We start from the raw sequence: 22,214 nt of genomic DNA on the forward strand, positions 1-22,214 counted from the left end.
AGGTTGCCCTAAGGTGTACAGAGAGGCACTGAGGGCTCAGGCTATGTAGAGCGTGGTGTGTCAGTGAGAGCTGTGTGAGTCAACTGAGATCACAGCAATTTGCCCGAAGGAGGCCCTCAGTCCCCTACCTGCACGAGATGCCTGTGTGCATGTTCATAGGAGGGCAGTGCTCCCTCCCCAATCAGTTCCGTGTCAAACAGCTCCGTGATCAGGATGTTGGCACGGCATGGCATGTCACCATCTGAGAAACAAAAGGAAGGAGTCAGAAGCAAGCAACAGATTGGAACAAATATTAACAGCAAATATGTAAAAATAAAAGGTTAATAGGTCACTAAAATTGAAAGCACATACATATGCTGAAGTATTTAGAAGTGTCATCATGTCTGCAACTGACTTTTCAACGGTTCAGAAAAAATAAAATAAAATAAAATCCACATTGACATAACATGTATACATCAAAATGCTAACGAGTGACTCCTAAGTCCTGGTTAAGAGAACATGGGTGTTCACCATACTACTCTATCAATTTTTCTGTATGTTTAATAATACAAGGGACTTGTAAAACTGATAAGAAAACTACGAACACCCAAGAAGAAAACCAGGCAAAAATACAAATAGACAATTCAAAACAGAAAGCAAATCAATCAAATACATGAAAAAATTTTCATTCTTATTAGCAATTAGAGAGATACAAACAATTAAACTATTAACTATTAAATTAGCAAAAATTATTTGAAAAGCAAAACTGAATGCTGGTACTTCAGATATTTCTAGGCTGCAGAGAGGGGGAGAAAACTAAAGCAAGAGAGAGGCTGATTCCACTGATACGCAATGATACAACTGAGATCCAGGATTCAGAAACCCCAGTTCCTTACACTAAATCCCCCTTAATTAAGTTAGTTTCTTGCTACCAAACAATCCCCCAAATAACAGTTTTTTAAGGACAGTAGGACTATGGAAGGTCTTTCTGTTAACTCTATTTTTTAAACCTCTATAATATAATGTAAAGTAATGTTACTTCTACAATTACAATTTTTAATGAGCCCAGATAAAACTGACTTTGGAAGGGGTATTCATCATGGAGAATTAACTGTAAACACTCCTAATGGCTCATGAATTACAATTTGACAAAGCCCACTCATCTTCCCTACACAGAAGACAAGTATCACAGATGAAGCGAGAAAAGAGCAGCATTAAGAGGTTCAAAGAAGGACGCAGTAGAGGGAGCTTGAGCCTTGAGTCATAGAGAGCTGGGCCTGGATCCCACTTTCTAGCCCTGAACCCTCAGTCCTGACCATAAGTCACCTCATCTGTAAAAGAGTGGTAGGTTACAAGATCTGCTTCACCTGGTGGTGTTTCAAATAACAAAGGTAAAACCTATCCAGCTCCTATGAAGTACACGTGTCCTCAATGGCAGCACAACGTGAAAGGAGGCTGAGAAGAAACTTCTGTCTCCTGGCACAGAGACCACCCTCCTGGGTCACTGCCCATCCTCTCTGATATCATGCCAAACTCCAACTGAAATACACTGTCCCATACTAAGCCAACCACCCCACTTGCACACACCTGCTTCTCTGTCCAACATTTCTTCTCAATGAACAGCATCACCAGTCACACAGTCCTGAAACCTGGGCATCACTGACCAGCTCCAGGAGAACAGGATCCCTGACTGGCCTGTTCACCACTGCACCCCAGCGCCTAGAACAATGCTGAGCACCCAGTAACAGTCAGCAAATGTTAGCTAAATTCTTGATTCCTCCCTTTTTGTCACCCTACATCTAATCAATCACCAAGCCCTACCAATTCTACCTTCTGAATAATTTTTAAGCCAATTATGTAACTTAAAATGATTTATTGCCCAAATCTTCTTCAAAAATAAAGCTTTATGATCTAATGAATTTCAACAAATACTTTTTGAGAGCCTGTTGAGTACTAATGTATAAGGGTGCAGCGGGAGCCAGAGGAGGGGCAGTTACCCCAGGTGCCTCAGAAGTCTTCACCAAATGACTGGATGGATGAATAAGTGCCACCCCAAGTTGGCTGCTACACGTCTCAGCATGTAACCCATCTCTGGGGAATAGGCAACAAACTCAGACACCATTTTTTAAAAGGGCTCAGAACAGAAGCTTGGAAATATGCATTTGGGAGCAAAAAGGAAGGTGCAAAGGACAACCAACACTGGGAGATGTCACTGAGGCCTGGGAAGGGAGAGTTTTCAGAAGGACTGAATGGCAGAAGTACCAAAGCTGCAGTGTTTGTAAAGCAGGGAAAAGACCATCAGCCCGGGCAGTGAGGAAGCCACTTGTCAAGTTGAAGAAGTAGAAACAAAGTCCCATTTACAAGGGGTTAAGGACCAAGCAAAGCTGACAATCTACTCACTAAACAAATATGACTGAATTCTTTCATGTGCCAGGCCCTGTGCCAAGTTATGGGATGGAATTAATATTAATAAGACTACACAGTCCATGAACTCAGGATGCTTCAGCTGTGTGGGGATACAGACATTAAATACATAATTACATAATTACTTCATTATTGCAGTCATAAGCACTACATAGAAAAATATTAAGAAACATAAGAGGGGGCTGGCGTGAACAACACACAGCCTGGAGGAGGCACAGGGCAGAGCACAGAGTGAGTGACACGGCAAAGGCTGCTCGGCAGGTGAGTCTCCGCTCTCTCAAGATCTTGGGCCAAAATGGAGTAACTGGGATCAGACTTATCCACCACCATAATCAACTAGAAAACCTTGCAAAACATATGAAACAAGTGGTTTTAGATGTTGAACAATGGGAAACAAAGTGACCCCTACTACTGCCCTGGCTTCCAGCCAGCAGGCACTTTCCAGACCATGGTACTCGGTACACAGAGTGAGAAGCCAAGCAAAGTGTCTTGCTGAATAAGGAGACAGCAAAGAGTTCAAGGGAGTGGAGGAGGCTACACTTCAGAGAGAGAGCCGGACAGGAAGTTACACAGAAAAAGGGCTTCAGAAATCTGCAGAGGGTTCCCCTCATGTCTCTTGCTGACTATATCCACACACACACAGGCTAAGCCTCTAGAAGGTCGAGCAAAGGATGACCACGTAGCTATAAGCTGAACAACTGCCAGAGCTCAGAGGACTAAGAAACATTCTAGTTCTGATTAGCCAGTGCCCAGGCATTCAGCAGAGACCCCAGAAAGGTCACACTGTACTAGTATGGCTAAAGCTTGCTTAGAACAAGGGTTCTCAATAGGGGGAGCTAGGGGAGCTTTCTCAATAGGAGAAAGCACACAGGCTTTCTCTAGTTGTGGGCTTTCTCTAGTTGTGGCAAGGGGGGCTATTCTTCGTTGCGGTGCACGGGCTTCTCATTGCAGTGGCTTCTCTTGTTGCGGAGCACGGGCTCTAAGTGCACAGGCTTCAGTAGTTGTGGCACACAGGCTCAGTAACTGTGGCTCACGGGTTCAGTAGTTGTGGTTCGCGGGGTCTAGAGCGCAGGCTCAGTAGTTGTTGCGCACGGGTTTAGTTGCTCCGTGGCATGTGGGATCTTCCTGGACCAGGGCTTGAACCTGTGTCAGCTGCATTGGCAGGTGGATTCTTAACCACTGTGCCACCAGGGAAGTCCCCCTAGAAGCTTCTTGTCCACTGTGCTCTTCCAGTATCAGTGGCATGTGAAATGTTAGAAGTCTGATTCAAATTCCTAAACTATAAAAAATATTCTGAAAACCTGGAGAGACCGAGCTACACAGGCAAATCTATCACACTGGATACTGAGACAGGATATCGGAACTAAGCAAACCTCTTTCTACTATCAACTTAGTTTTACTTCTATCTGATAAAACGCAAAATTCAGATAAATTCTGAATTCCAACTTGCTTAAGCAAAAGGTTTCATTTGTTTGCATCACCACTCTTATACTTGATTAGCTCTGGTTTACTCATTCCTGATTTGTTTTAACTAGTAGAGAAATAAACTAACAGAAAAGCAAAGTGCTTATCTTCAGATCAGCACATGGAGAGGCCCCAGTCTCTGTGATTACCTGGGTACATCTATTCCACAAACTGGAATAAACCTTTTCCTCTCTCCTACAAGAGCAAGTAAAGCTTTTGACACAGGATGTGTTGATCTTACCTGGCCCTATGGTCACCTCAGTGGAATGCTTGTTGATAATCTTAATCTTATCACTGAAGCCATTTTTCTCCACAATCTTTACAGCAGCATCAGCCATAGGTTTGAAAACCTAAAAATTAGAGACAAAACCCAAGTAAAAACGAGCAATAAATTAAATAACATCCTAAAACCCAAGATATGCCTTGATTCTGGTCCTATGACTTGTACTAAAAGAGGCCTACACTACAGAATTTCTTCCTGAATACACAAAATGTACCTTTGTTACCATTTGATACAGGCAAAATACTTCATTGGGCTGATTTGGGTTCATTTGATAAATAAACAAGACTTCATCTATGTAACTTAAATACTTCTCCAAATGTGTGTCTTGGAAATGAATACAAAAGGATGAAATTCCGCTGGGTTTAACTTGCAGCTGGGCCTTCCCATTACATGCCAGGCACAGGAGGGATACAGGGGGCTCCCAAGGAGGCTGCACTACCTAGTAAGGATGGCAGGTGCCAGTGCTATGCTAGAGGGAACCAGGAAGGGGACTTGCCTCACAAAACCATGATCTGTGACCTGGGACAGGAAGTGTATGTGCTCTCTAGAGGAAAGTGAGACTGTAACTGTAGTAGATGTTAAGTGTGAGCAGCAGGTTACCCTCCTGCTCAAAACTGTCTCAAATCCCTACTGCTAGCAGAACACAGCCTATATTTTCTTATGGTATTTGAGGCCCTCCAAAATGTGGACCACCTTACTTTACCCAGCCTTACTCCCCTCCCACACCCTCCATCCTCCACCCGATACACACATACACACACACAACCAACGCTACAGCCACGCGGATGTCCTCATTGTGCAGGAGGCAAGCCTGAGCCTTCCCTGCCCTACTCCCACCTGCAAGCAAACCCAACTTTCCAGGGCAGCACAAATCCCCCCCAACAGAAGTCTTCCCTGAACCCTTCACATGTCCCTAAACATAAGTTTCTCCAACTCTTACTTTCCAGCCTGCCCAACTTAGATTGCACAGCTCCAACCACGTCACTGCATAAAACATACAGATGCACATGCGGCCACACACAGAGAAAGGAAATTCTTGAAAATGATTAAGTGCCTGGTCACGATGACAAGATTTCCATTTTTTTCTAAGACCTTCTCTGCATCATCCATATTTTCTGCCATGATCACGTATTTCTTTTATTATAGTCAAAAGGGAAATGCTATATTCTTCTATAAAGAATGCATATGTGCTCAGCTAGGGAAAAAAAATCTTCACAATCTGTTTCAAATTATTTCTAGGCTCTGGCTTGATGGTTTTGATGTATCCATAGTTTGAGGGCCTCAAACCCTCAGTTCTCACCTATCAGTTTACCTCCACTCCAGAAGTATCACAAGCTCACACCATCCTCTCAGCCCTCCTGCCTCTTGACTTATCATTCATCTCTTCCACTGACCCTTCAGGCTCTGTCATTCACAGCCTCCTCCTCAGCCACCAAGAACTCAAGAACTCACCCCAAACACTATCTGGAATGAACCCTGAAGCTGACTTCCCAACATCATTCTGTGTCCTCTCCTGGCGCTCAAATCAGTTTGGGGAACTGACCTTCTTTCAAGTGGTGCATCTGTCTGGTCTAAGGTCAATGAGGTAAGTTAAATGGCATTTAACCTTACTCTGGCCAATGATACCTAAAGAGAAGTCTGCTAGAGATGCCTGGGAAAGTTCTTTTTGCCCTTAAAAAGGAGAAAGAAAGAGAGGAAGCCAGGACCATGCTTTGTTTTCAAGGCATTTGCCACAGAAATCACTGTAACCAATGCACCTTCCCCAAATATTCCTTCCTTTTCAAATGTACTAAAAGAGAAGCCTACAGTCAATGTCTGTGATTTCTTATATTCCATCCATTCCTCAACCTTACTCTCCTGAAAATATCACCTAAAGGGGGGTCATCAATAACCTCCTAGCTGCCAACCCACAGCTTTCTCAGTCCTCATCCTGCTCAATTTCTACACCTGCCCTAATACAGTAGCCATATGTAGCTATTTAAATGTAAATGAAAACTGAATAAAATTCCAAAATTCAGTTCCTCAGGCCTACTAGTCACATTTCAAGTGCTCAGCAGCCACATGTGGCTAGGGACCAGCATACTGGCCAGTAGAGCCATAGAAGATTTTCAACATCAGAAAGTTCTATCGGACAGTGCTGCTCTATAACATCCACACCGACTGACCACTCCCTCTTTCTCACGACTTCTATGCAGTCTGCCCCTACCCTCTAGGGTCTCTTTGTGTCTGTCTGAACTTGACTTTATGGCCACTCTTCTTCCTTCAGCCCCCTGAACATAGGCGTGTTCCAAGGTCTGCTCTTTTCAGTGTACTCTCTCTCCGTGGACAGCCTCCTACACTGCCAGCTTCACCTGTCACATCTTTAGCAAGTGAGTCCCAAATCCACTATATATGCAACTCTCTCAAGGTTCAGACTTCCGTCTATAGGGACCAGCAGGTTCTCTCTCACTGTTTCTTCTGCACCTGTCTTTCCTGTTGCCATGCAGCTCAGGCAGAGCTGAAACCACAGGGCAATCCACAGACAAGAACAGAGGATCAAACAGGTAGTCACTAAAACAAAAACTGGGAGGCCACCATAAGATGTCAAGAATCAAATGGAAGAGGTCTGAGAGTCACAGGCGAGAGTAGCAAGAGAATTAGAAATCCAGGTAAGTGATGTAAAAATATGGAAAAACCTAAGAGTACAGTCCTACCAATTCTATCGAAAAGTATGTTCTCACCCTATATTTTTAATTAGCAGTCCACATATATACTGGCTCCTGCCACAAGACCTGTCTCTCTCATACTCAACACATCCAAAATGAAATGCATTGTCTTTCCTGCAAAGTAAGTTATCGTCCTCTGAGTTCCTCTTACCAGTCAATGGCATCCCTGCCTCCACCCCAGACACCCACACTAGAAAACTAACTCTCACATACATGCACACCCTGCCATCAAAGCTACCAATGTGGAGTCAGCACCATATTAGGAACTAAAAAGACCAAGCTCCAGGTCTAGCTCTCCTACTTATTAACTGTGGGACTTACATCTTTAAACTCTATGGGTCTTAGTTTCTTCATTTACAAAGATAATAAAATCTAATTGAGTTTTTTGTTTTTGCCGTGCTGTGGAGCAGAGCTTGCTCCTCTCCCGCTCAGCTGTGCAGGCTGAATCGACCAAAGCAATGGTTATGGAGAAGCCTAGTCCCCTGCTGGTCGGGCGGGAATTTGTGAGACAGTATTACACACTGCTGAACCAGGCCCCAGACATGCTACACAGATTTCATGGAAAGAACTCTTCTTATGTCCATGCGGGATTGGATTCAAATGGAAAGCCAGCAGATGCAGTCTATGGACAGAAAGAAATCCATAGGAAAGTGATGTCACAAAACGTCACCAATTGCCACACTAAGATCCGTCATGTCGATGCTCATGCCACTCTGAATGACCGTGTGGTGGTCCAGGTGATGGGCTTGCTCTCTAATAACACCCAGGTTTTAAGGAGATTCATGCAGACCTTTGTCCTTGCTCCTGAGAGCTCTGTTGAAAATAAGTTCTATGTTCACAATGATATCTTCAGATACCAAGATGAGGTCTTTGGTGGCTTTGTCCCTGAGCCTGAGGAAGAATCTGAAGAAGTAGAGGAACCTGAAGAAAGACAGCAGACACCTGAGGTGGTACCTGATGATTCTGGAACTTTCTATGATCAAACTGTCAGCAGTGACTTAGAAGAACATTTAGAAGAAACTGTTGCTGAACCAGAGCCTGATCCTGAACCAGAACTGGAGCAAAAACCTGTGTCTGAAGTCCAAGAGGAAAAGTCTGAGCCAGTATTGGAAGAAACTGCTCCTGAATATGCTCAGAAGAGTTCTTCTCCTGCAGACATAGCCCAGACAGTGCAGAAGGACTTGAGAACCTTTTCTTGGACATCTGTGACCAGCAAGAACCTTCCACCCAGTGGAGCTATTCCAGTTACTGGGATACCACCTCATGCTGTTAAAGTACCAGCTTCACAGCCTCGTCCAGAGTCTAAGCCTCAATCTCAAATTCCACCACAGAGGCCTCAGAGGGATCAAAGGGTTCGAGAACAGCGAATAAATGTTCCTCTCCAGGGCTTCCCTGGTGGCACAGTGGTTGAGAGTCTGCCTGCCAATGCAGGGGACACGGGTTCGTGCCCCAGTCCGGGAAGATCCCACATGCCGCGGAGCGGCTGGGCCCGTGAGCCACGGCCGCTGAGCCTGCGCGTCCGGAGCCTGTGCTCCGCAACGGGAGAGGCCACAACAGTGAGAGGCCCGCGTACCGCAAAAAAACAAAAACAAAAACAAATGTTCCTCTCCAGACGGGACCTAGACCAGTCTGTGAGGCTGGTGAGCAAGGTGATGTTGAACCCCAAAGAATCGTGAGACACCCTGACAATCACCAGCTCTTTATCAGCAACCTGCCTCATGAGGTGGACAAATCAGAGCTTAAAGATTTTTTTCAAAATTATGGGAATGTGGTGGAGCTGCGTATTAACAGCAGTGGGAAATTACCCAATTTTGGGTTCATTGTGTTTGATGATTCTGAGCCTGTTCAGAAGGTGCTTAGCAACAGGCCCATCATGTTCAGAGGTGAGGTCTGCCTGAATGTGGAAGAAAAGAAGACTCAAACCGTCCGGGAAGGGGATCGCCGAGATAACTGCCTGCAGGGACCTGGAGGCCCTCAAGGTGGGCTCGGTGGTGGGATGACAGGCACCCCCTAAGGAGGCATGGTGCAGAAACCAGGATTTGGAGTGGGAAAGGGCATTGCTCCAAGGCAGTGAATTGCTCTTCACCGATCTTCAGGCAGCAGTACAAACCCTAGCTCCCACAGAATGGTGAATTTCTTCAGCCAACTTTTGGTATCTTGGAATCTGATTCTAGTGTATGATACACTGCTTATGTTTGTACAATTTTACTTTTTGTATTAATGGTGTGTGCTCCTTCCCCCTCTCTCCCCGACCCCGCCACCTTTTAGTCCTTCACTTCCAATTTTGTGGAATGATATTTTAGGAAAAATGGATTTTTAAAGAAGAAAAAAAAAAGACTGCATTTCCTTGTCTTATTTGCATATACAGACTGGTTTTCTTTTAAACAGTTTCCCCAAAGGAATGTGTCTTGCTTATTACTGACATTTGGTATGTTTCATTCACTGGAATATTTCTTACTTATCTTCTACATGTTTCAAAAGCCTGTGAGAATTACAGGATTTGATGAACACTTTTAAGGCAGGAAGAACCCAAACTGTCTCTTCTTTGAGAGTCATTACTACCTTCTGATGTGGAAAAATTGCTGTTGGAAAAATTGACAATTTAGATTCTCTCTGGTATGGTTAAAAACTGAATTAAAGGTGTTAGTGGAGTTTTTCTTTGGATACGTGGTCACAAAACAGTTCCAAAACCTACTGTTTTTACCACTGAAATTTAAATTGTGAAATAGGTTTTAAATGTCTAGAATGCAACTGATAAGCTTTTCTTGAACTGTTAGGGTTTTTTTGAAGTAATTTTTTCATGTTTAATTTGTATTTGTAAAAAAAAAAAATTTTTTTTTAAATTTGAATAACACAAAACCAGAGCAAAAGTGTTGTGCCTTCTATTTATCTTTGATTCCAGTCTTGGCAATTGTTTAAAGAAAAATAAGAATTTAAAAAAAAACCTAGGGCTTCCCTCGTGGCGCAGTGGTTGGGAGTCTGCCTGCCAATGCAGGGGACGCGGGTTCGCACCCTGGTCTGGGAAGATCCCACATGCCGCGGAGCAACTGGGCCCGTGAGCCACAATTACTGAGCCTGCGCGTCTGGAGCCTGTGCTCTGCAACAAGAGAGGCCACGACAGTGAGAGGCCCGCACACCGTGATGAAGAGTGGCCCCTGCTTGCCACAACTAGAGAAAGCCCTCACACAGAAACGAAGACCCAACACAGCCATAAATAAATAAATAAATAATAATAATAATAATATCACCCCTGATTTAAAAAAAAAAAAATGGGTAGGTGGGGGGAGGACATGACAACGACTGACTAGACATTAGCTTTTTTAAAGTTCCTCAGTGATTCTGACATGCAGCCAAGGCTGAGAACCGCTGTTTTCAGGGAAGACAATGAGCTCCTGGAGGAAGGAACTGTGTCTGATTCATCTCTGTGTTCTCCAAACCTGACCCTGTGCTTGGCATGGAGTGAACACTCCATGAACGTCTGTCTGTGAACAAACAGATGGGCAGAGTGCAAGGGACACAAAGAACTTCCCACATAGGACACAGGACACACATGTGAAGAGTGTGCCTCACCTCAATGGCATAGCAGAAGTCAGCACCAGCCGTGACAGCCATCATTGACAAGAGTCCTGTGCCAGTGCCAATGTCAAGAACCAAGGCCTTCTGTCCTTTGTCCTTCACCCTGCTCACAGCAGCCCGGATACCTTGGTAATATTTCATATTCTAAGAAAAAGGGAGAAACAGTTGTTATTTCATACCAGTTTTATAAATAAGTGCTTTGTGAAGTTCTGAAGTCATGGTTGGCAGCAGCAGTGTAAGTCATGACCCTATAACCTCTGTGACTTACACTGGCTGAGTTGGGCAGGACTCCTGAGGCTCCAGGGGCACTGGGTCAACCTCTTAAATTAAGCGATGGTCTCTCCCCTTCACATCCACTCTTCTATACTCTGCTTAGACGTGCTGGGGCTAGGGCTCTGCAAACTACATTCTCCTCTTTCCAGCTGTTAGGACTGGACAACAGGGGAAATAGAGGGTGACTGGAAGGTAGGAGAAAGCTTGTTCCTTCCCACATAAGGGCTCTCCTTGGGCCCTTCAGAGCTAGCAGCAGCACTCAAGCAGAAATTCCTCTCAGAGATCTGAGCACTAGCCTCACAGAACCTCTCCTCCACATATCTAGGTTCTGGAAACCCCAGTCTTCTCCCTTTGTGTCCCCAGCCCTAGGAAAGGGGACTGCTTTCTGCAGTTACTATCACTAGGCTACCCTGGTGCCTCCCAGCCCTCCCACACCTGTGTAACCAATTCCCTCTATTAAATTCCCTCTGTTGAAATATGTAACATTGCTTTTGGTCTCCTCACTGGACTCTAATTCATACAGCTTCCTGGGCTAAAAAATATTTTCCTCTCACAAAATCATTTCTTCATTTTTAGTTCAGGTCCTTAGTAGCTTAAGCAGACACATTTTTTTCTCTATAACAGTTTGGCTGATTAAGTACCCTGACCCTTCTGTTGAAAATAACTAAAAATGATGGGGTAAATATGTGTAAATCTGTTTAAAGGCACTGATGACCTTGCCAAGTCAGTAAGCAATATTAAGAGGCCAAACATGGACTTCCCTGGTGGTCCAGTGGTTAAGAATCCGCCTTCCAATGCAGGGGATATGGGTTCAATCCCTGGTCAGGGAACTAAGATCCCACATGCTGAGGGGCAACTAAGCCCATGCACTGCAACTACTGAGCACACGGGCCACAACTAGCGAGAAGCCCACGTGCCACAACGAAGATTCCCACATGCCGCAACTAAGACCTGACGCAGCCATACATACATACATAAATATTAAAAAAGAAAGAGGCCAACACCTAGAAGTGGATTCACCTGAGTTGAGCCTTAAGATGACTCCCCTACCAGCTGACACCTTGATCACAGCCTATAAGAGACCCAGAGGCAGGGAACTCAAGCTAAGCTGAGTCCAGATTTCTGACCCACAAAAACTGTGAGACACGGACTTCCCTGGTGGCACAGTGGTTAAGAATCTGCCTGCCAATGCAGGGGACACAGGTTCGAGCCCTGGTCCGGGAAGATCCCACATGCCATGAAGCAACTAAGCCTGCTGTGCCACAACTACTGAGCCTGCGCTCTAGAGCCCAAGAGTCACAACTATTGGGCCTGCATGCCACAACTACTGAAGCCTGCATGCCTAGAGCCCGTGCTCAACAAGACAAGCCACCACAATAAGAAGCCCATGCACCGCAGTGAAGAGTAGCCCCTGCTCGCCGCAACTAGAGAAAGCCCACGTGCAGCAACAAAGACACAAAGCAGCCAAAAATAAAATAAATTAATTAATTAAAAAAAAAAATTGAGATAACTCTTGAAGCCATTAAGTTTGGGGATAATTTGTTATGCAGTAGAAAATGAACTAATACAGGACTATATTTTGATATTTTGATACAGGACTGGTATCAAAAGGGCAATATTCTCTGACCACAGTACAATCAAGTTAGAAATTTCAATAACAAAAATGTAACTCAAGGGTTTCCCTGGTGGCACAGTGGTTGAGAGTCCGCCTGCTGATGCAGGGGACGCGGGTTCGTGCTCCGGTCTGGGAGGATCCCACATGCCGCGGAGCGGCTGGGCCCGTGAGCCATGGCCACTGGGCCTGCGCATTCGGAGCCTGTGCTCCGCAGCAGGAGGGGCCACAGCAGTGAGAGGCCCGCATACCGCAAAAAAAAAAAAAATGTAACTAAAGAAAAAAAGATTTTTGAATACTAAGAAATTTTAAACTCACAGGTAAAAGACTAAAGCAAAAGGGAATTAGAAAATATCTAGGGAGTTCCCTGGTGTCCTAGTGGTAAAGATTCTGGGCTTTCACTGCCATGGCCCAGGTTCAATCCCTGGTCAGGGAACTGAGATTCCACAAACTGCATGGCAAGGCCAAAAAACAAAACCAAACAAACAAAAAAATGCAGATTTCTGCTGGGCCTGAGGTCTGCGCTTGGTCTGCATTAAAAAAAATATCTAGAATTGAGTAATTTTTTTAAAACTATATATCAAAACTCATGGGATGGCTAGAGCAATATTTGGAGAGAAATGCATTAAAAAAAGACAAAAGATGAGACAGGCATCCACCTAAAAAATTAGAAAGAGGGCTGCAAAATAAACTCCAAATGAGTAGATGAATAAAAATAATAAAGAACAATAATCAATGAATTAGGAAACAAATATAAAACAGAAATCAATGAAGATAAAATTTAGTTATTTCAAAAGATTAAAAACTTGAAGAACCTCTGGTAAGACCAGTCCAAAAAAGAAACGGAAAAAAATGGTAAAGGAAGAAAAAGAAGTACAAGTAGCCAAAAACTGGGAATGAAGGGCGGGTGATGAGGTGGTGATATCAGTATATATGCTGCAGAGATTAAAGAGTCCACCAGGAGGGTACTTCCCTGGTGACGCAGTGGTTAAGAATCTGCCTGCCAATGCAGGGACACGGGTTTGATCCCTGGTTCGGGAAGATCCCACATGCCACAGAGCAACGAAGCCCATGTGCCACAACTACTGAAGCCCTAGTGCCCTAGAGCCTGAGTGCCACAACTACTGAAGCCCACGCGCCTAGAGCCCGTGCTCCACAACAAGAGAAGCCACCACAATGAGAAGCCCACGTACTGCAATGAAGAGTAGCCCTGACTTGCCGCAACTGGAGAAAGCCCACGTGCAGCAACAAAGACCCAATGCAACCGAATAAGTAAATAAACAAAAGAGATTAAAGGATATTAAAAACAATCTTTAGCAAATAAATTCACCCAAAATCAGATGAAGTGAACATTATATTGGAGATTCTATCCAACACATTAGAGCAAGAAAAAATGAAATAAGATCTAGATAGAAAGAAAGAAAATTATTATTAATCACATATGAGATGAGTGTGAAGAAAACCCAAAACACCTACAAATAATTATTAGAATTAAGAGAACTGAGAAAGATTACAGGATTCCAAATCAGTAAATAAAAAACAATTGAAATTCAGTACTATCAGCAATAGCTTTTAAACCCTTGGCAAAAGGAAGAATTTCTTAAATATGAGACAAAAAGCACCAGTCAATAAAGAAAATATAAGATAAATTTGACATTAAATTTAAGAACTTGTATTGCGGAAAAAACCCCACAAACTAAGAGACCAGCAATACATATAACTGACAAATGGTTAGTACCCAGAATATGTAAAGAATTCCTACAAATTACTAGGTCATAAAAGGGGAAACATGAATAGCCAATGAAAAATGAAAAAAGCTCACATTCAGCAGTGATCAGGGGAATGCAAATTAAAACTATAGTGAGAGACTAGTTCAATCCTACCAGATTGTCAAAGATGTAAAAATTGGTTAATACACAAGACGTGAGAATGTAAACTGGCACTATTAGTTTGGAAGAGAATCTGACATTACCCATAGAGCTAAACACACCTGATGGCTGATGGCCAGCAATTCCATTCCCAGGTATACACACCCTAGAGAAAAATATGCATATGCACCACAGTACAGTTACTGGAATGTTCCAGGTAGCACTACTTACAATAGAAGGAAGCTGGAAACAACCCCAAAGCCTATCAGCAGAAGAATGGGTAAGTAGTGATGTATTTACACAATGGAATCTGTATAGCAGTGAAAAATGAATGAACTTACAGCTACACGCAAAATGGATGAATCTCAAAAACAATGCTGAGCAAAAAGACAAGTCACAAAGAATAAACACATTATGACTCCATTGTATAAAGTTCAAAAACAGGCAAAACTAAGAATTTATATTTTAAGGACATGTAGTAGGTGGTAAAACTATAAAGAAAAGCAAGAGAGTAACTGATACAAAATTCAAGACAGTGGAAACTTCTGGAAGGAGGAAAACAAATGCAATCAAGGAACACATAAGGAATTCCAAGTAATAGTAATGTTCCATTTCCTAAGCTGAGTAGTGAGTCTATGAGCATTTGTTTTATTATTCTTCTTTAAACTATACATATACATTTTATACTGTTTTGTGCGTCTATGTTATAACAAAAAGGTTCTTTTAAAGAATACGAATAGTACTAGAGTTTAAAATATCAAAGCCTTTAAAATAGTACTAGACTTAAAAAGAAAATGGAGTGATAATGTCAAAATTCTGAAGTGATTTCCAAACTAGAATCCAGCCTTAAGTGTGAGGATAGAATACAGAAGTTTTTGGACAAGCCAAGTCTCAAAAACCTTACTTCCCACAAACCCTCTCACAGGAAAGCGAGGAAGGATGAGCTTCACCAAAGAGGGAGGGAACCAAAGAGGAATACATGGGATGCAGGAAATGGAAGACCCAATAAAAAAAGAGGAATGAAGGAAGTCTACAGACAATAAAAAAGAATCCCGGGACGACAGATACACAGCAGGTCTAGAAGGCACCCAGTCCAGACTGGAGCAGGGCAAAATGATCCCAGAGACAATCTCCAAGAAGATGAAACTGACAGAATAGCTGATTGTTTTGACCTTTCCTTCAGAAAGGAAATTTATACTACTGGGAGAAAGTTTGGGCATAAAAGGATGCGTACATAGAAAACAAAGCAAGGGAATTCCCTGGCAGTTCAGTGGTTAGGACTCCACACTTTTACTGCCGAGGGCGCGGGTTCGATCCCTAGTTGGGGAACTTAAGATCCTGCAAGCAGCAAGGCGTGGCCAAAAAGTAAAGAAAAAAAAGAAAGAAAACAAAGCAAAAGTAAGATAATTATTAATAAAGTTATTCAAGAAAGAAAAAGCAACCAAAGTTATCGCATAGCTCAACTGTGAACAGTGTTTACACATGCCTAATAAAGTCAACATACAATTTTAACTAACATGCACATTTATGTGTTTACCTCAACACAACCCTTCAAAAGGAGGTATTATCGTTATCCCTATTTTACAGATGAGAAAACAGAGGCACAAAGAATTTAAGTGACTTGCCTACTGAAACACTGAATACCAATTTAGCAAAAATTATAACTACATTGGGACAAACGGAGAACGAGTGGGAAGGAGGAGCTGAAAGAATACCAAACTCTCAGCTCTCACAGTGGAAAGTCAATAGATAATAGTTATTTAGATCTGGAAGTAAACATAAAACAGCTCAAAGAAAAGAAATGAGGTTGCCTCTGAAGGTAACTATTAAAAGGTACTGTCTGGGGGACGATACACCAGGGTACTGCTTCTTTATTTTTTTTTTAATAAATTTATTTATTTATTTATCTTTGGCTGCGTTGGGTCTTTGTTGCTGAGCGTGGGCTTTCTCTAGTTGCAGTGAGCAGGGGCTACTCTTCGTTGTAGTGCCCGGGCTTACCATTGCAGTGGCTTCTCTTGTTGTGGAGCACGAGCTCTAGACGCACGGGCTTTAGTAGTTGTGGCTCGTGGGCTCTAGAGTGCAGGCTCAGTAGTTGTAGCTCATGGTCTTAGCTGCTCCGCGGTATGTGAGATCTTCCCGGACCAGGGCTCGAACCTGTGTCCCCTGCATTGGCAGGCGAGTTCTTAACCACTGCGCCACCAGGGAAGTCCCTTTTTTTCTTCTTTTTTTAAACAGCATGTTTTTGTATGTGTGTGTGTATTCTGTCTACCCAATTTTATTTTATTTATTTATTAGAAATTATTTATTTATTATTTATTTATTTTTTGGCTGTGTTGGGTCTTTGCTGCTGCACGCAGGCTTTCTCTAATTGCAGCAAGCGGGGGCTACTCTTCGTTGCAGAGCGCGGGCTTCTCATTGTGGCGGCTTCTCATGCTGTGGAGCACAGGCTCTAGGCGCACAGGATCCAGTAGTTGTTGCTCATGGGCTCAGCAGTTGTGGCGCACAGGCTTAGTTGCTCCACGGCATATGGGATCTTCCCCGGACCAGGGCACAAACCTGTGTCCCCTGCGTTGGCAGGCGGATTCTTAACCACTGCACCACCAGGGAAGCCCTGGGACTGCTATTTTTCACAATAAGCCTCACAGAAATATTTGACTCCTAAAGTAACTGCATTTATGCTTTGGATAAAATCAGTATGTCATTTTATGTTATGTGCTTTTTACCATGATGAAAGGAAAAAAAAAGTTAAAAAAATCAGGATGGCAATTGTTAGAATTGTTGAACTAGGAAAATGAACATTAAATACACTGTATTCCCAAAAAGCAGGAGGGCACAGTTTTCTTTGTGTAGCTGTGCCTGTGGGGTAACAAGAAAGAGAGTGGGACTGGGAGCTGGCCTGGGAGTTTCAGTGAGCTGATCACCTGAGAACCCTAATTAGCAGCATCCTCAACAGTAAACCAGGGCCTGCATATTTTCCAAATTAATAACACTCATTAAATTAGCTATCACTTTTTTTTTTTTTTTTTTTTTTTGCTGTACGCGGACCTCTCACTGCTGCAGCCTCTCCCGTTGCGGAGCACAGGCTCCGGACGCGCAGGCCCAGCGGCCACGGCTCACGGGCCCAGCCGCTCGGCAGCACGCGGGATCCTCCCGGACCTGGGCACGAACCCGTGTCCCCTGCATCGGCAGGCAGACTCTCAACCACGGCACCACCAGGGAAGCCCTAGCTATCACTTTTTAATTATCCAACTTTGAATCTAGAAAAATGGTGCAGATGAACCGGTTTGCAGGGCAGAAACAGAGACACAGATGTAGAGAACAAACATATGGACACCAAGAGGGGCAAGCGGCGGGGGGGTGGGCGTGGGGATGAATTGGGAGACGGGGATTGACATGTGTACACTAATATGTATAAAATAGATAACTAATAAGAACCTGCTGTATATAAAATAAATAAAATTAATTATCCAACTTTAAAGCTACTATTGGAGCCCTCTTAAAAGGCAATTGGTAGTATCTATCAAGAGTCCTACCTAATGTTCAAAACCCTAGACCACACCAAAAGATATTCGGATAGCAAATAAGCACATGAAACGATGTTTGACATCATTAGCCATTAGAAAAAATGGAAATTAAAACTACAAAGATAGGGACTTCCCTGGTGGCACAGTGGTTAGGAATCTGCCTGTTAATGCAGGGGACATGGGTTCTTGCCCTGGTCCAGGAAGATCCCACATGCCACGGGGCAACTAACCCGTGCACCACAACTACTGAACCTGTGCTATAGAGCCTGTGAGCCACAACTACGGAGCCTGCATGTCACAACTACTGAGCCTGCATGCCTAGAGCCCGTGCTCCACAATAAGAAAAGCCACTGCAATAAGAAGCCCGCACACCACAACAAAGAGTAGCCCCCACTCACTGCAAGTAGAGAAAGCTCGCACGCAGTAACGAAGACCCAACGCAGCCAAAAATATAATAATAAATAAATAAAACCTTACTAAAAAAAATAAAATAAAACAACAAAATGTGAGGCACCATGCAAAAGCATAGAGAAATATGTTTTTCTTGACTCTGCCACTAACCAGCAACTTCTGACTCCATTTCCTCATGTGCAGAACCGGGGAGGGGAGAACAGAAGTTAGAGGTAAATAATGAAGAGTCAGGAATGTTCCACCAAGGAGGTTGAATTTTACCTCAAAAGCAGGGACAGGCCACTGAAGGGTTTTAAACAGAGGAGTAACATGGTCAGATGGGCATTTCAGAAAGACTCCTTGGGCTGCTGTATAGAGGAAGGAGAAGAGGGACCAACGCCAGTAAATGACGGCTGAGCAGGCAATGGGGTTGAAAGAACCATAGGATTTGATGACCAACCAACTACAGGCTCAGATAAGGAAATGGGCGCCATCTGGCTTGGCTGACCAGATGGATGACAATGCCATTTGCCCAAATCCCCTGGAAGCTGGGTCAAAAAGGACCCTCACTGGAGATGACACCAAAATCAGAGAGGCTCACAGGCCCACGAGTCCAAGAAGAAGACCATTAAACTAGAAAGGATTAGTCAAAAGCCGGGAACAATATTTGTTCCACATTCTGTAATTCCCCAACAGCTCAGCAAAGGCACTCAAATATTTGACGAAAATTAGAGAGGCACCTAGCCCCTCCCATGGAGCCTACACACTAATGGTGCTGAAGGAGGTCCTTCTGTCATAGTGTCACCAAGAAGTAGGCAAGCTGAGCAGTTAACCAGAGCTGGGTCAAGGAGACACCACACCAACACAGCCTCATGACGAGCCCTGCCGTGTTCCCTGATCTTTCTGCAGTGCACTGCTCAGTTTTTAAGTGTGGCCCTGCATCCTTCTCCTTCAAGCCTCCCAATTTCTGAACCATCTGGATGAGGCTGACTAGTCAAGCACTCTGGTAGACCAGGAAATCCTGGGTTGCTAGCCATCATAAGACCAGAACTGTTAACATTTACTCAAACAGACAAAGAAAACTCAGATGAAACAAAGGACAAAAGCTGAAATGTAATTCTGCAGTGAAAGCCAAACATGCTTTACAAAATACAGTCTGCAGTGACCTCTAGAGATTTTATTTTAAAATTACAAACTGACTATACGAGGTAAAACTGTGTAATCAAAGTATTTTTATCTAGAGATCATGGAAATCAGCTAGTATGGCCCACTCACTGTAAATTCTAATAAATGAGGTCTGCAGAGGTCCCATGTTTTCTCCAAGGTCACGCTCAAGTCAATAACAGAGCAGGAAGTAGGACCCAGCTTCCTGATTTCCCAACCACTACACCGTACTGCCTCTCTGCATCATTCTAACATCATGCCTCTGGGGGAAGTTTTTAACCTTCTTGTAATGGAAGGTTTCAAACACCACATCAAGATAACAGTTTCCTTCTATACTTACCCTGTCTTTGTCATGCAGCATATCAGCATAGGATGACCTAAAAGAATAAAAAGACAGGTCAGAAACTTCTGCTGATAATGATAAACATCAACATATGAGAATATTTACATATATAAATATATTCTTTTATCAGATGGAACAAGTATCCAGGCCCATTTTAAACTATTTTAATAGAGCTATAAGCTGTCATTCTCCTGTACTGCAGAAAAAAATCTCAGAGACAGATGTTTATTTTCAGTAAAGAATCTCAGACTAAAAATGCTGACAGCCCTGTCACAGTAACTCCATAGTCCTAGCATACTGATCATGTTGTACATCATATGATTTTTTCCTCAGGAACAACTCAGATGTGTCCAATACTTTACATAATCTTGCATACATTTGTACATTGGGATGATCACAGATGTAACACTGGGGAGAGGAATCGGGGAAAGGGAAAGTATATGCCTGCTGTATATGTGAAGGGTATCATGCCTGGCACTTTCCCTTGGTTGTCATCAGGCACAACGAAGAAGCATTCACCAAACTACAGGGAGGAGAGCTGCTTATCCATATTTTCTATCGTAGTAATTCACAAACTTGAAAAATCTCTGGCAGGGTCAGGATAAGCCCCCAGAACTCAACAGGCTCAGCCCAAAGATGCTTTCTGAGAATTCCAGGTGAGAGTTAAGGCACTCTCATTAAACAGAGGACCTCCAGCTTCAGGTCGACATCAGAGTTAATGAAGAGCTTATTTTACATGCAGATTCCCACAATACACACAAAGAGCTTCTGATCTAGAAGATGGAGCTGGAGTCTGGAAATCTGCACTTGAACTGGTGCTTCAGGCAACTGTGACACAGGTATTTCATACTCTACATTCTGAGGAACACTGCACCAAAAGCAAAGGCTTCTTTTTTTTTTAATGGCATACCAAGGTTTTTAACATTTGAACCCACCTGCGAGTGTTTAGTTGAAATCTGGTCCTTTCTACTTTTCTCCACCTTTTTTTTTTTTTTTTTTTTTTTTTTGGCGGTACGTGGGCCTCTCACTGCTGTGGCCTCTCCCGTTGCAGAGCACAGGCTCTGGACGCGCAGGCTCAGCAGCCGTGGCTCACGGGCCCAGCCGCTCCGCGGCATGTGGGACCTTCCCGGACCGGGGCACGAACCCGTGTCCCCTGCATCGGCAGGCGGACTCTCAACCACTGCGCCACCAGGGAAGCCCCTCTCCACCTTTTAAGGGGCATTTTCACTCCCCCATCTTCCCTGCCTCACCACCTACTCACTCCCCTGACTCCACTGACATCACTCTTCCTAAGCACCACCAGCTCACTCACATCATTAACATCCAGGATTTCTCTGACCCTGCTGGACACTCCCTCTTCCTGAAACGTTCTCTTCCTTTCTACTCTCTGGCCATGCCCTCCTGGTTGTCTTGCCTCATCAGCTATTCCAGGATTCCTTCTCCAGTCCTCTACCTCTCACATTCTACACAATCTCTGAAAGCCTGCAATCTCTTCCAGTTTCAACTCTAACAACTGCAAACTGTCTCCAGACCCATATTTATCTGCCCAGTGGCATGTCCATCTGGATGTCCAAAGCCAGATACCTAATCTTCATCACCCCAACAACACCCATTCCTCCTGTGTTCTTCTCAAGGAACAAGAGTTCCATCTACCTAGTCACTCTAACCAGAAATCTTGGTGCTTACTTCATTTTCTCTCTCTCCTTCCATCACTGCATCCAGTGAGTTACGAAACTCAAGCTCTCTCAAAGTTTTTCCTCCTCTCTCCACCTCCACTGTCTCAGCCTTGGGGTTGCAATATCCACCCAAATGCCCATATGGTTTTCACACCCTCCAACCCACTTTCCACACTGCTCTCAGGTTAATGTTCCAAAATGCAACCTAATCTTTTTTCTTCCCCATTTAATACCTCAATCACTCAGAAAATAACGTCCAAAATATTTAGAAAGAAAGTAATGTGTTTGAGCCCTTACTCTGTACCAGACATTGTACTTCATTCACTCATCAAATAACCCTAAGAAAAGGGTATTATATGATGAGATATACATATTGTTTATACTGAGGTATATACTGTTATACTGTATATGAGGCATATATTACTACATTGATCCTCAGAGAAGTTTAGTAGCTTGGCTAACGTCAAGCTACTTGACGTTAAGAAGTAAGTAGCTTAAGAAGTGGCTAAACTAGAACTTATACAATCAGGTTCCTCTTCCTGCATTTTGCTACCACCAATTACAACATGACCCCTGCCTACCTTTTCAGCATCCTCTCTCATTATAGCCCTAATTTTGCACCACACTCCAGCCACAATGACTTGCTAGCCATTCCTCAAACTAGCTCACCTGGAAGTTTGCACATAATCCCTGCTGCTCAGAAAGCAATCTCCCTTTCTTTAGATTTGGGAAATCATTCAAATATCGCCCTCCCAGCCCAGTTGGTTCTTGCTGCTTCCACGTACTTTTGTGCCCATTTCCACTGACTTTTATCTCATGGTGTCATAATTTTTTATATGTCTGTCTATTCCACAAAACTGCATGTTCTTTGAGGATGAGAACCTTATCTTTGTCATTTTGATATTCACAGCCTTAGCACGGTGTCATATGCAC

At 43.6% G+C, this 22,214-nt stretch overlaps 2 protein-coding genes across 3 annotated transcripts in view; one reads left to right on the forward strand and one right to left on the reverse strand.

The window, feature by feature from the left end:
- Window positions 1-22,214, reverse strand: part of PRMT7 (protein arginine methyltransferase 7) — a 47,051-nt gene that overhangs the window by 20,529 nt on the left and 4,308 nt on the right. For both annotated transcript variants that reach the window (XM_029201703.1, XM_029201709.1), the window contains exons 3-6: window positions 19,603-19,639; window positions 10,426-10,575; window positions 4,109-4,217; window positions 129-241 (exon numbers count right to left, since the gene is read on the reverse strand). In XM_029201703.1, the coding sequence (XP_029057536.1) occupies window positions 129-241; window positions 4,109-4,217; window positions 10,426-10,575; window positions 19,603-19,639 (409 nt within the window). The remainder of the gene's footprint in view (window positions 1-128; window positions 242-4,108; window positions 4,218-10,425; window positions 10,576-19,602; window positions 19,640-22,214) is intronic.
- Window positions 6,884-8,869, forward strand: LOC114883748 (ras GTPase-activating protein-binding protein 1-like). The gene is made up of 2 exons (XM_029201722.1): window positions 6,884-8,258; window positions 8,468-8,869. The coding sequence occupies exons 1-2, from the start codon at window positions 7,314-7,316 to the stop codon at window positions 8,867-8,869; spliced, it is 1,347 nt and encodes a 448-aa protein (XP_029057555.1). The 5' UTR covers window positions 6,884-7,313.

This window comes from Monodon monoceros, unplaced genomic scaffold, assembly GCF_005190385.1.
Source record: "Monodon monoceros isolate NGI ecotype Baffin Bay Population unplaced genomic scaffold, NGI_Narwhal_1 Super_Scaffold_10, whole genome shotgun sequence".
Classification (NCBI taxonomy): domain Eukaryota; kingdom Metazoa; phylum Chordata; class Mammalia; order Artiodactyla; family Monodontidae; genus Monodon; species Monodon monoceros.